General features: G+C 33.5%; 1 protein-coding gene and 1 long non-coding RNA gene across 2 annotated transcripts; both read right to left on the minus strand.

Annotated features, from left to right (window-relative positions):
• Positions 1-1,865: 1,865 nt before the first annotated feature.
• On the minus strand, positions 1,866-5,162 carry LOC133704385 (protein VERNALIZATION 3). The gene is made up of 4 exons (XM_062129194.1): positions 4,965-5,162; positions 4,747-4,808; positions 3,543-3,583; positions 1,866-2,151 (listed from the first exon to the last, which is right to left on the minus strand). Exons 1-4 carry the CDS (start codon positions 5,160-5,162, stop codon positions 1,928-1,930), a joined length of 525 nt encoding a protein of 174 aa, XP_061985178.1. The 3' UTR covers positions 1,866-1,927.
• A 4,301-nt stretch (positions 5,163-9,463) lies between these two features.
• On the minus strand, positions 9,464-11,795 carry LOC133704851 (uncharacterized). Its single transcript, XR_009844136.1, has 2 exons — positions 11,565-11,795; positions 9,464-10,364 (listed from the first exon to the last, which is right to left on the minus strand). It is a non-coding gene; the product is annotated as an uncharacterized LOC133704851 (long non-coding RNA).
• Positions 11,796-14,771: the final 2,976 nt, after the last annotated feature.

Consider the following 14,771-nt stretch of genomic DNA (forward strand, 5'->3'; position numbering starts at 1 on the left):
ATAAAGATTTTATTCTATCAAAATGATGAAAATAACACAGCGTTAAACAACATCAACAACGGATTCTTTCAAACCTCATAAACATTCGTTTCTTCTAAAATGCGAGATAAAAGTCATTGAGAAAAATGGAAAAAACACCATGTTTTTCTAGTGGTTATTTTTCAATGCATTTCAACGGAATGAACATAGTGAAGCTTAAATTCATGTTTTATTAAATAAGCATAGAGAAAGAACATAAGAAAACTTGGCTGCTAAAAAGGTTTTCTGCACAAACAGGTAAAAGAAAAAACACCATATAGTCGCTGGCATTATTCGACTGGATCCAGCCCGCCCGCCTGTATTATTCTACCGGAATTTCCCTTGAAGAACCACAGCCCCAGGGAAAACTGCCATGAAAACAAAACGAAGGGAAGAAGAAGAAGAGATTTTAGTGGAAAGTCGTCAGATTTCGTTTATTTATAACGGTTAGATAAGCCCCGCGTGAATGTCACGCTGACGCGGGCGGGGATTTTACGCTGATTTAAAAATGGGCTTTATGGCCCTGATTAAACCTTAAAGCGAACCGCGTAATATTAATTCACTCCAGGCCCTTATTCTGTAGGCCTTGAAAGTTTCAACACCAAAAAATACCCGCTCAACTGTAGAAGGCCCAAATAGAAACAGCCCTGGCCTCAATCTCTTTTTGCACGAAGAAAAATGAAGAAGACGACCTGCATCAAATTCGTAAAATTTGAGCTCAACGAGTATTGGTATTCTTTATCCTTATAGTTCTTTTGAAATATGGATTGTAAAATTCGTAAAATTTGAGCTAAACCCTCCAAAACAGGCGATTCAGAACATTTTCTATCAAAATAAATTATTTACATAATAGTTTTAGGAGCCCGAGGAGATAGATTTGCCGACAAAAACTTTAAACACCTTTAGGATGGCCTAAACACAGATTCGTTATTAGAAAAGGATGGAATTAAGATAATAAAACTGCATGTAACCTCTCTTTCCCTCTCCTTCTAATAATTATTAGTGAATTCGTATAAAACTCGCAAGCCCTGAATATCATCCGCACGCAAATCGCTTTTTTCGTAATCCCAGAAGAAATTCTTGAAGACATGATACATGTATATATATAATCAGAGGACCTGCCTCGCCACTCATAGTCTCTTACAAGCTCGTCCATTAAGGTGCTGTTATTTGATGAGGTGGGCTCAGTATCTTAATTAATTAGGAAGCAGCTCAGGTTCGAACAATTTTCTACCACACAGAATGTGTTTGATGAGTTTTTGTTGTCGAAAGCAAGGCTTTTATAACTGGGGTGTTTGATGAAATGGCACCAAGTTGAACTGAAAGATCTCCATCTTGCATGGGAGCTGAAATTGATATCCTGCTTGAAAATTCTTCTCAATTAATTGGGTTGTTCTACGATCATAGGCAACGCTATCGACTCCACCAAGTATTGAAGTCAAACGTATAGAAAATCGATTTTTTTTGGAAAAGAAGAGGAAATAGTGGATGTATAATAAGGGAAAAAGAAAACAGACAGTGAAGTAGAGAATTAAGCCGCATGCTGCAACAATTCGTAGTTTCATACATGTACTTGACAGTCAAAACTTTGAATTCTATTTGAAGGCTTAAGACATTGAAAAGGATGAGATGACAATTTAAGGACCAGGGGGGGCTATTTTCCGAAGATAGTCGATATCTTAGGTCTCATTTTGAAAGTTAAGAAAAAAAAAAAGCATCACTTATAAGTTATAACAATAATAATATCATATTTTATTGATACCTTGATGTGATTAGGTGTTTTTGCTACAAGTAGGCAGGAATATAATAGGGGAAGCTAGATGATAGGACAGTATATGCAGCAATACCATATTTATGGACTTGTTTTCAGTCTTTCCAACATGGGAATATTTAAAGGGATATCTTCCTGTTATCGCCTCCTACCACCAGAGCCACTCTCCCTCTGGCAGTTGAAATAAACAGCAGCCACTGGCGATCCAAGATTGTATACCTCAGCAAAGTCTCTGGTGTTGAAGTTCTGGCGCCACCCAGGGGCATACACAGTTTGCCTGCCCAGTTGCCGAAACAAGACGAAAACAAACCGATGAATTCCCATTGTCGGCCTCGGGTTCTCATAGCACACAGTTTCATGGCCTTCGCAAAATGTCGATATAATAGTTAGTTCTGATGCAAACAAGCAAGAACATATCTAAAAAATCAAGATTTCTCTGCCATGCATGAGGTATTTCAGGATCAACGTATACATATGTGGAGGTTTTATTAATTTCCTAATTCACAAAGACAGTTCACCAATCAGAACACATAATTGATATGGCCACGTTAAAGCAACAAAAAGCAAGCAAATTATTTTATTTTCACTGTCCTTGTCCGCCCCCAATCCCCGTCCACTCTTTTGTTTGTTTTTCTACGAGGCCGCAGGTGGAAATGGAATAGACCTGGCTATTTGGCCGAGAAACTTTTGGTGTCTCATCGTTGCCTCAAACGTCATATCTCGTAGGTAGTGGGAATATATCACCTTTCGAGATTGAGCATTCTCATTATTTGAGTTTTTAAAAAATCATAAAAAATATTTTTTCATTAATATATCACTTTATATATAAATGGCACGCTTAATTCTTGTCTAACCCTTTAGAACATAAAAGTTAAACTAAAAAACACCCCGTTGATTAAAAAAAAAACCCATCTCATGGGATATTGGTGTTGATAAGAAGATAAAAGAGACCGGAGAAAAGGAATATTTTTTCAATTCCCCTCCTTGATTGGCTATTATCGAATCCCTAGTTTCTTAAATTGGATTTTTCAATTCCAAATTGCTAAAAAAACAACCAATAAACCCCACAACAAAAATTAATTATTCATGGAAATTTCTTGCACTTTAGAAATCTAGCGGCTTTCTAAGACTTTTTTCTTTTATATAGTTAATGAAAATTATTTGAGATTTGATTACTTAAAAAATATATTACAGAAATGACTTTTTTTTCCCCTTTCAAATGCTGTTTTTTTTATTATTATTTAAATGCTATTTAGAAATTAATTTCGCTGCACGAATAGCTAAAAAAACAATCTAAAACGGCTTTGGGGGAGAAGAACCCCTGGACAACTAAATTTCGATCCAATCATATGCCAGCAAAACAGCCATAATTGATTTTTTCCTAATCAGAATATTCATTGAAATTAATAGAATCATGACGAGAGATCATATTTCGAAGGATAATGCTGTCCCGACAAACAATATGCTTTATAAATAGAACTAGAACATCACATAAATATATAAAACCCAGCGAATGTATGCTAGATAGCTTCTTTGAATATAAGAGGTTTGAGTCTCAATAACTCAATTTCACTCTAGTTATTATTATATCATAGGAATTAAAGGGTTATATGACGGGGAAAAAACAAACAAACTAGCATGATTCCTAGACTGAGTCGGAATATAAACAAGTATACAAGTAACACTAGAAGGTTCCTTAATCCTAATGGAATTCTTGAGTCTTTTAAGAAAATATTAATGTAAATATACTCACCAAAGCTTGCCCCAGTTGTTGCTGGAATATCAGTCACCAACCTGCGAGTTCATGTGACAAGAAATTCATATCAGCTGAAGATCAAATAAACAGAGCATATTCGACTTGTGGTATCATGCATTGGATATATATGCATGCAAGATAAGGTTTTGTTTCTACTTTCTATTATATTTGTTTTCTACACACGACAATATATAACTAACTAAACTGGGTTGATCATCAGTTTGGCCGATTAGAAATTCGTTCAATATCGATTACACTGCTTGCATATTATATTATATGGAGTAGGAAATTGTGTGGACCCCTCATGTATCATTGTTTATAATTTATTTTTATGTTGTTTAATTTGTTTTGTCTACATCTTTATAATAGAATTGATGAGATATCGTAGTTTTGATTTGGCTTGATTCTGAAATATTTTTTATTTTTTTAACTGAATATTAATCTATAGAATAATTTTATAATTTAAAAGAGTCGTAATAACACTTACAACTCTTGAACTATAGACGTAGTATGTAACTCATTAAACTATAAACTATATCTGTTATCTTACTAAATATTATTTTATATAGAAGAAATTCACTATGCTAGAATCTCAAAAAGAAAGTCTGGATATAGGTACCCAGTATCATCGTACGTGACTAAATGTACGACCTGGCATCTCTAAAAGAACCCTAGTCAATCTGCTCCCTGTTTGGTTGACCCACTGAGCAATAAAGGAATGAAAAAAACAAAGAAATGAAAGAGAAAGAAAACAACGAAAGGAACATGCTGCCAATCAAAAAAGAAAACAGAAAACAGAGAGGGTCATAGAAACTCTTCCCTCGCTTTCACCGTACGTACTGTACTTAGTGACCAATCCAGACCAACAATTCTACAAGAGTGCTACCAGCTGTGATTAATGTAGATAGATTGTAGATAATTAATTAATTAATTATATATATATATATATATATATATAGAGAGAGAGAGAGAGAGAGAGAGAGAGAGAGAGCCACGTAAATCTACGTACATATGCAGTTATTATTTTTTATAGAGCACTTAACTCAGTAGTTTCATTGTTAATTAAAAAGTAATTATAGCAATAATTAAAGCATATTCTTGATCTTTTAACCCTGTATATATCACATATTTACGCTAGATCCATCATAACACCAAGATCGAAATAGAGCGTTGAGAGAGAGGGAGGCATTTTGCCATTTACCAGTGCAAATATTCTCTTAGGCTGGGGTCACTTGGGCTGGGTGCATCAGGGTCCACCATAACCTACGATGGAAGTGACATTCACTCGTAAGATTGTCAAATAATCTAGTGAATAAAAAGTGTGCACGTTTGGCTGCAGAAAATACTGTACTTAATGAAGTCACCGGAAAACATAAGAAATAAATAAACTCAAAGGAGGATGAGACTGCTGAGACGTACCAGAGTGTAGAAGGTCCTTAGATCTTCCCCGCCAATATCAACCCTAGGCTGGTTGGCAACCTGAGAGGGCTTGAGCTCGCAACCATTGTTGACCTCTCTGGAGCTGTAAGTGACCCTGAGGGAGATAGACTTTGTGAAGGGGTCCAGCACGTCCCCTATAACACGGCCAACGCTCAGAGGATCTCTGTCCCTTGACATTTTCACAGTAAATCCACTCGTAAGCAGGTACAGTCTGAGTCGTCAAATGAATGCTGATTAATTTCTTATGGCTTCCATGGAAGGAGATGCGTCGGGTACTTATAGCTAGCACTCTACTCTTGTGGCATCAATCTTTCAGTACTGCTCTGTCATCAACAGAATACACGTTGCTTTATTGTTTTTCTTTTTGTGGATTCCTAGTTCACGTTTTGATGATATATATATACCTCGTTAGCTCAAACTCTATTGCATTCGGAGTCCGAATGGAATAAAATAAAGGCGGCAACCCTTTTTATTTTATCAAAAATTAAAAAGAGCCATTTTCATCTTTCACTTTGTTTTGATCTTCAGTGAAAGGGCCAGATTCATTTCTTCTCTTCCCTATATATCCTCTTAGTTCCTAGGGCGGTGAAAGCAAGATTGGAACTCGAAGAAGACCTTCTACATGGAATATATCCAACATATAAAACCAGTTAGATCATGGAATATATCATTGTCTCGAGATATTTATGAAAAGAAAGTTTTTTTTGATAAATTATAAAAAGAGTTAGATTAAATATTTTTACACTTGATAATATCCCAACACTGTAAATAGTACTACACTAATGCCCGTTTTAAAAATATATGTATCTTAAGTGAATAAAAATTATATCTAGATATTATGGATATAATATCTAGATGTTGGGGTTGCGAAATATAACTAAAAATATATACTTCGGAGTTTTATTAGGACTTAATTAGAACGTGAAATTTCTCAAACTTCGAAGGTTATACGGCAACTTTAACCTTATTGAGGAACCACACACGAACCAGTCACAAACCATGTCTTGTCGTGGTCACTTTGGTTTTTGTTTATTTGATAATGCATTTCTATTTTATTATATTTTTTATATAAAAAAATAAGATTTAGTTATATACGAACCTCACTCGTCTGATTACAATTTTCTTTTTAATACAAGAACCTAATTGCACCTGAAAAATTATAGACCGTTCAAAATAACAGAGAAAAGTATATAAAATACCTCAGTTTTTCAGTGACAGAGAAACATTTTCGCTTGCCTTTTGAAATTTCTCTTGACATCGACCTGAGTTAGCAATTCACTTAAATCAATGCTCTCCAAATCCATCCTTATTGTGCAAAATGTCATTTAGACTTGAAAGTTTAAATTATTGTCTGATTAAAGGTCAAAAAATATGTTTATATCAACTCTAACAAGTACTAATCAAATTATTTAAACTTAAAATTTATACAAATTCATATTATTATGCCAAAAAAATCTAATTTAACGAGAAGAACGAGAGTGGTAACATCTTTAACTTGTAATTCTATGTTAAATAATTATTTTAATTTAAAAATTTGAATTATTGGATGATGCTTTAAAAATTATTTTGTATTTATTTTAAAAATTGCCATCAATTGTTTCCTAAATAACACGCATGATATCCTCACAGCACCTCAAACAAAAAATCACAATCCACAAGTAGTTACACCAAAATAAAAACCTTCCAATTGATCATGAATTATTTGCAAATAGCCAATTGATCACGAGTTATTGGGTCAAATTGCTAGAGTTTTATTGGCTAAGAGGGATATTGTAGGAACAAGGAGGACTAATTGAATATATAATTAATGACATCACCACAACTGAGCTCGCTTGTTTGGGAATCGGTAAATCTTGCATGGCCGATACCGGCCACTGGTCATCATAGTGGTGCGGTGGCCAATATGATTCCCAACCGTTATACTATTTTCTTTAATAATATTTTTCTCTGTTAAGAAAAAAAATAGTCGAGGAGCATTTGGATAGTTTATTTTTTGATTAAATATATATTCGGTATTGTTATATTTGTTGACATATCCATTAACAATCAGTAGTAATCAAACAGTAAACAGTAAACAGTAAAGCGATGATGTGATGTCTAATTTTTCGAATCATATCGGGTTCTGATTCTAGACGTACAGATAAAAAGAATTTAGTCTTTCTTTGCTTTTCAAAAAAAAAAAAAAACCTTTCTTTGCTTTCACCAAGTGATGATATGCTAGCTCCTTCTTCAGGCGGTACTACATCAGTGACAGAGGTGGTGAAGTCTGGTTGTCTTCACGTTTGCTTCTATTGATGCTCAAGTAGCTGTCAAGTCTTCTCGAGGATTGCATCATACAGGAACCTGTACGATGCCAGCACCACCCCCAAAAACGTATTGTCTCTTTTCAAATCTCGCATGTAAGATTCTCCTCAGTCCATATCGTTCCAAATAATTTGAAGGTCCTTTTCTCTGTACACCAGCAGAAAGAGGAAAAGAAAGAGAGAGTTCCCATCGTAATGATCTGGGATCGGGATTTTTCTTTCGAGGAGTGTCGAGTTCAAACTATACAGAAGGACTGGAACGGGAACCTAGAGTTTGAATGATGTAACTTTTCTTTCTTAATCAGCCGAGCGGTTGACATCAGTCCTCTGTCAATATTGGGCATTTGTGCTGTTGACTGGATGGTTATCCATATCTCATTATTTGAATTTGGGTGTTCCGCATTTGCCATCCTTCTAATCCAAAAAGATGAATTGTTTTCGCTTATTTAAAATCTTTTTTTTTTCTGGATAAATTCAATTCAATGTCTCTTGAGCGAGCAGAGACGCAAGATACAATTTGGTTGCAAAGGTCCTGCATGATTTGTAGGCATCTGGAGGCCTCATTTATAAGCGCTCGAAAGAAAGTAGCGCGGTACAAGATGCTGGCGCTCGCGATAAAAAGATACGCGACTCGCTCACTCGAACATGAAACAGCTGAGGACAGTTGACTCGACCTCCCTCGGATGTTACAGGCCACAGCACTCAGAACGGAGGGACCCAGTCATAAAGCATGGGCCCAGCATTCGGAAATCGAAAGGTGAATTTGATTGGCTGCTTTTTCTGTGTCACCTTTCACTCTGTTTTTCTTCCTTGATGGGAAGGAAGGATACGATTATGATGCGGACCGGCAAAGAACTATCCTAAAATGGAAATAAATTTGTTTGGCCGGCGATTCATGCATGGCACTACTTTCCATCTCACTAAAGTAGCTACGAACTTTCTCTACCATCTTCTTCCCCACCTTTCGCTAAACACGTTACCTCCACGCAATACTGAAATTCTATAAATGGTTAGGTCAGCCTTATCAGCTATCTTTCGTAATAATTAAGCTAAAATTCATTTCATAGAACATCTTAAATTGGCGGAAATAAGAGCGGCAGCTGGAAACTTACCGTTACGAGCTCATACTAATAAACCTCCCGAACCAGGTGTAAAAAGGTTTTTTCCTTTCTCTCTTTTCTTTATACATGAAAACCAGGTATAGGAAAGTCTTTTCATCCTCTTTTTTTTTTTTTTTTACAATCTTCTTTTTCTTACTAAGAGACTTTTTTACACTCGGTTTAGGAGGGAAAATGCCCGAGGAAAATTCTTGGAGTTTCTATGGGATATTATAATAAAATGTAGTTGTGATTATTTTTCAAAATAATTTTCACGTTGAAATACATTAAAATATTTTTTTGTTTTTTAAAAATAATTTTTAAAATCAGCGGATTAATACGATCCAAAACATTAAAAAAATTAATTTTTAGTAAAATTTTTTTAAAAAGTTTTATAGAACGCGTTCCCCAACGATACCTTAGAAGAAAACCTTGTGACAATATAAAAAGAAATATTGAAGGAGAAAGATGGAGAAAATTTGCCTACTCCTAATCTTCGTTAGCAATACAATTTAGGGATGCTAAACTACTAATTATTTTTTAAAATATTTTTTATTTATAAATATATTAAAATAATATTTTTTAAAAAATATTTTTAACATTGTAACATCAAAACGATCAAAATATATAAAATAAAATTATTTTTAAACAAAAAATATTTCAAATTTTGCTGAGATTCCAGTGCAAACTCGACCCTAAACAAGGTCTTAATTAGATGAGTATTTTGTAATTTTTCAAAAACAAAAAAGCAATACCTATACTTATATTAAAATATTTTTAACATTATAACATCCAAACAATCAAACTACGTAAAATAAAATTATTTTTAAACAAAAAAAATTCAAATTTTGTTGACTTGCACCGCGACCCTAACTAGAGTCTTAATTAGAGGAGTATTTTGTAATTTTTCAAAAAAAAAAAAGAAATACCTATAGATATATCTGGTAGAGGTCCCAAGCAAGATTGTCAAAAACATATTTTTGACAATTCACGGAAAATATGATGTAAACTCAGATTGTAAAATCATAAAATTATAAGTAATTTTTTTTTCATAAATAGTTCAAGCACCTAAAGTATATAGTTTAATTAAAAATTTATCCATAGTTTAAGTAACACAATATAATTATTCATGTACATAGATTTTCATCCCATGAAAAGAATATGGGGATGCAGAGACCGTAATGGTCAAAGACTCAAAATGAAAGAAATTCAAGAATAGCATGTTATAATGTATACAGCTGTACATTTTCATCATACAAATAGAGTAGCCAAATTGTTGACTTAGCACAGTTTCTCTCTATCCCACAATTTTGTCCAGCTAGAACAACAATTAACACAATTATCCAAGTATTTTACAATTAAACAGTCTTGTACAATGAAACTAAAATTGATAGTAAAAACGAAGGTAGATTTTGCTATTGTTCCCACTTTTTGTCATCAACCAAACGGGGAAATAAAACTTAAGAAATACCATATTTTCTTAACCCTTGTATACATTTTCCATAATTTATCAGCAACCAGACAAAGAAATAACATGGAAATAATCCAAAGTTTATAAGCCCATGAAAAAAAATTTCAGTTCCAAGAAATACAACATTAAAGAAACCATTTTGAAACCAGAGTTGAATACCAGAAAAAAAAAACAAAATGATAACAACAAAAAGAAGCAAAAAAGGATAATATTTGCATGCAATTGAGGTCCATGAATCAGATTAGAAATAAGAAAAGCACCTGTAAGCGAAGTGGGCCGATCTCAAAGACTTTGTTCGTTGAAATCACAGATGGGTCTCCCTCTATCTTCTTTTTTCTTTCTACAGAGTACTCCATAACAAAAGGGATTAAGATGGGGAAATTGTAAGATGAGGAAATTGAAAAGCATAGATGTTTTCTTGAATGAAAAGGAGAAGTTAGGAGAGAAAAAGAGTTGTTGAAATCACAGATGGGTCTCCCTCTATCTTCTTTTTTCTTTCTACAGAGTACTACAAAACAGAAGGGATTAAGATGGGGAAATTGTAAGATGAGGAAATTGAAAAGCATAGATGTTTTCTTGAATGAAAAAGAGAAGATAAAGGAGAGAATAAGAGTGAAGAAGACAGCTAGTAAATCACCAGAATGAAATTAGTCATAGAAACATGACAAGGAAATCACACATAATGGTTTCACTTTCACATTCACATCCACGAAAATGTAAACTCGGTATTAAAATCGCGAGTTTACCGATTTTCAACTCATGATTTCATTCAATTTTATCAGTTTTGAAGTTTTAAAGCGATTTCCACGATAAACACGATAAGTATATGTTAAATTTACAAATTAACTCGTGATTTTAACGACCATGGCCTGGCCTGGAGAGGGGATGGGGGAGGAAGTGAAAAGTTGATTAAATTCTTAACCCCATTTCTTGATGTTTGGTGCAAAAAGAGAAAGCGTATTGATCATTATGGAGAATAATATACAACTGTAAAAGGTGGGGTAAAACATTGCCACTTGAAATTAGAGTAAATCCCCCTTAAAATTTTGGATGCTGCTCCCACCCTAAAAGCGTGACGCCACACTCCACTTTTACCAAAATTTATTATTTACACTTTAATATTGAACTTATACATAGTTTTTATCTCTTTTTTCTAGCAACTGATCATAATTTAGTTCATCTTAGATGATATTATGATTATAATATATTAGGATCTACTGTTGGCTATAATGTTTTTTTTTTTCAAATTCCACCAAGCATGCTTGATATTTGATCTTTCAATTTTTGTTACAGTAATCTTAATACTTCATTTTCAAATCCTACTTTCATAACCTATTCCTTTCAGACTTTTTTCTTATATCAAAGGTAGAAACACGCTGGTAATCCCCAAAAATTACAGAATTAACAATCCAACACACAATCTGAATTTTTTCAAAACATCCCCTAAAATCTTGTAACAACTACCAAGAAAATTAGCAATTCGAAGCTCATACCCTTTTTTCGTCTGAACAGAGAAGAAATAAACTCAGACCCTCTTTTTATCGATTATTTTTTTAACTACAACCCGATTTTGTAATTCAAACTCTCCCTCCTCATATTTATCTTTGATTTTAAATGATATGAAAATGAAAAATATTTACTATTAATAATTAAGTTAGGATTACAGAAATACTTGGGCACTCAGATTACTGTTGATAAAAAAAAATACCTGGTCCGGAGACCGCAACTTGAAGCTTGGACGGAGACCGCAACTTGAAGCTTTGATGGTGGTGGCTGATGGGCGTTGGGCGGTGCCTGGGGGTACTTGTTTGCTGATGGGCGTTGGGCGGTGTCTAGGGGTGCTTGGTGGCCGATGACGAGGATTGTGGAGCGGGTGATGAATTAGGAGAAGGAAGGGAGGAGGCGGTGTGTTTTGCTTTTGTGTTGGGCAAGTTAATTAGTTTGAAGTATTGCAATATCTAGATTTTATAAATATCTATAGTCTAGTCCCTATACTTAGTCATACCTCAAACTAAATCCCTGTAAATTCGTTCTTAATTGAGAATTGAATAAAGATTTTTTATAAGCGTACAGAAAACCGAAGAGCCGATTTTTAATTTGGCTTGATTAAGAAAATATAAATTTAATTCAACAACAAAAAAAAGTAATAATTCAATTTCAACTTGGTTTGTTTTTTCTTAGTCATGACTCATGAGTACGGTCCACTCCTATCCTAAATTAATGTGTTCACAGGTGCGCGGTAGAGCCCAGGTCAAGATTTTATGAATGTTTTTTAATTAATTTTATGTAAAATAAATTTGTAATTTTTTATTGAATTATTAAAAATTTTGTAAATTTCTAAAGAGCCTTTTAATATCATACTTTAGCTTGGATTAAAATTTCAGAATTTTAATAAAAAATCACAATTTAACCAGTTTTATGATATCAGAGTGAAGTTTTCAATCTAACCATCAAATTAAGTTAAAAATTTACGAGGAATCTTAAAATATATTGAATAAAATCTGGTTAAATTTTTAGGATGAACAGAGCTTTGTAGTCCTAATAAAAAAAATACCATTAAATAAAAGCAAAACAACTCATTAATGGTAACATAGTTATTTGCCATTAAAAAAATAAAACAAATCAGTTTTTTGTTCCTTTTATATGTTGCTAACTGAGCAGAAGCATAATAGAAAAGGAAAGAAAAGACAAGAAAGAAAGAGAAAAATAAGGGGAAAATATAAAAAATATATAAGGACAAAAAATAAGAAAAGTGAGAGAATAACCCTGTAAACCTACAAAGTCCAACTTATAAAACATTAATCTAAGAAAGAATCAAGTGAAGGAAGGAGGAATTGAGAGAGAAAAAAATTTAATTACTTTATTTTTCAGTTGACATAAAATTGTTATTTACCGCGATTGAGGGATTGTTACAGTATCAATTAAGATTCTATTATAAATGAATTATATTTCATAAAATATCGAAGGATATAACTTTAATAGTGAGTTTATTTTTATTTTCACTTTAATTTTATGTATTTTTAATATTTTAGATAGTGTATTTGAATTAAAACTTTACTATTAACCTCAAAAATTTATATACATGAATCAATAATTAATTCTTTTAAAAAATTATATATTTATTTAATAGTTGAAGACAAGAAAAATTCCTTTACCTCGTACATGGATATCCAGAATAAAAGCAGGGCGATGAAGAAATGGGAACGGAGATATATATAGCTGATGAAAACGCGTGATATTGTTCAGCAATAGCGCACAACCGTTTGGCTCAAATCTCAGGAATTAAAAGTTTCAAATGTAAGCTCCACAGTAATGCAAGTCAAGGGAAAAAGATATATATATATTTTATAATTTATACTATCTAGTCTATTATAATTAAACATGATATAAAAATAATTATATTATTTTATATATTATTATTAAACACAATTATTTTTTTCATGCCCCAGAAAGTTAAACGGACGAGGCAGGGGCGGAGTAAAAAAAGAGAGTCAAATTAAAAAAATTATTTGAAAAAAATTAAAATTATTTTATAAAAAAAAGGGCTAGAAAAATTTCCTTGATATGCTAGAATTTATACAAAACCCCCATTTCTTAGAAAATCATATCTACATGGGAGAAAAAATTATAAAATTACCTTTCATTGTTAAAAAAATAGGGTTTAGGGTGAATTTTAAAATCTTAACTAAATTCTTCCTTTGATATTTTAAGATATTTTATTTTAAAACGAGATTATAAAAGTTAGAAAAATAGAGGGGCCAAGACCCTTCTTAAAAACAAAGACTTGGCAAGCTTGTCGTGTCCTCTTTTTTTCCCCCATTAATTCCTCTTATGCAGTCCTCATCACGAGACTACCCGTTAGTAAAACTTAAATAAAACGGTGCGTATATATAAAAAAAACACACGCCTGCATTTTACAAAGGGTCACAACAGGGGAAAAACAAGCAACATCACTGACAGCTCAGGAGCAAGTTCTACTATATAAATCCACGCGGCATTGCTCTGTCAGCTCTTCTTCTCGAATTGAGACCCATCATTTAGATAGTTGCAGGTAAGCTAACGAGTTCACTACGGCTATGGTGGGTTCCCTTAACCAAGCCACCGTCTATGAGTCTCCTGCTCCCCGAGACTGGTGCCTATTCCCATGAGGACACGCAAGAGACTGGTTTTTTCCACAATTTAATGAGTTACGAGCTCAACACACCCTTTAGCAGAAACTGGATGTTTCTTGCTCATTATCAGGCTTTTCCCAGATGAAATAAAATTGGATTGACGCAACACGAGAAGGGCTTCCCATTCTTTAGCCTGAAAGATGAAATCACTCAGTACAGATGAAGCTTGCAAGTTTTGAAAACTGCCAGGCAGCTAGTGAAATACATCCAGAACAAGAAAAAAAATATGATGCCTTCGAGAAAAAGCAGACATCCCCTTGACTATGCGCCTGACCTCAATACCTCCGTGCCAACCTCTCCTTTTCCTGGTAGTTTCGCACATACCTGCAAGAAAATGTTAGAAATGGGAAAAAGCAAGCTGCTAATATCTTGAATAGCATCCAGTTCCACTGTCAAAAACCATTCGCTTCAGTTCAGCTTGAAAAACGTGTCTGTGCTTATTTTAACATCAGAGCACAGCTACTTGATCAGTTGCTTAGGCCATTTAAAGAAAAACATTATACAACAATAATGAGGCGTTTAACTGATTCTTCTAATAATATCGTCAAGACATTGCAAGGGACATGCATGTTCCAAAGCTGACTGGCTCAATACAGCTCAAAAAGTGACATGATTGCCTCTATGGAAACTAGATGGGAAAACCCAAATCAAGATTTATCTGCTCTGGGACTTGCTACTTTCTTACTAGAAAAAAAGATTCCTTGTCCACAATCATTTACAGTTCATCATTAGAAGTGTATTGC

This window comes from Populus nigra, chromosome 10 (genome assembly GCF_951802175.1).
Source record: "Populus nigra chromosome 10, ddPopNigr1.1, whole genome shotgun sequence".
NCBI classification, from domain to species: Eukaryota; Viridiplantae; Streptophyta; class Magnoliopsida; order Malpighiales; family Salicaceae; genus Populus; species Populus nigra.

Bases quoted from the DNA above. Each gene is read 5' to 3' on its own strand.
- LOC133704385 (XM_062129194.1), bottom strand. From the start codon at position 5,162: ATGTCAAGGGACAGAGATCCTCTGAGCGTTGGCCGTGTTATAGGGGAC. The intron at 4,809-4,964 runs GTACGTCTCAGC...CTTCCATCGTAG, and splicing joins TAAGGACCTTCTACACTCTG to GTTATGGTGGACCCTGATGC. The intron at 3,584-4,746 runs GTAAATGGCAAA...ATGAACTCGCAG, and splicing joins CTAAGAGAATATTTGCACTG to GTTGGTGACTGATATTCCAG.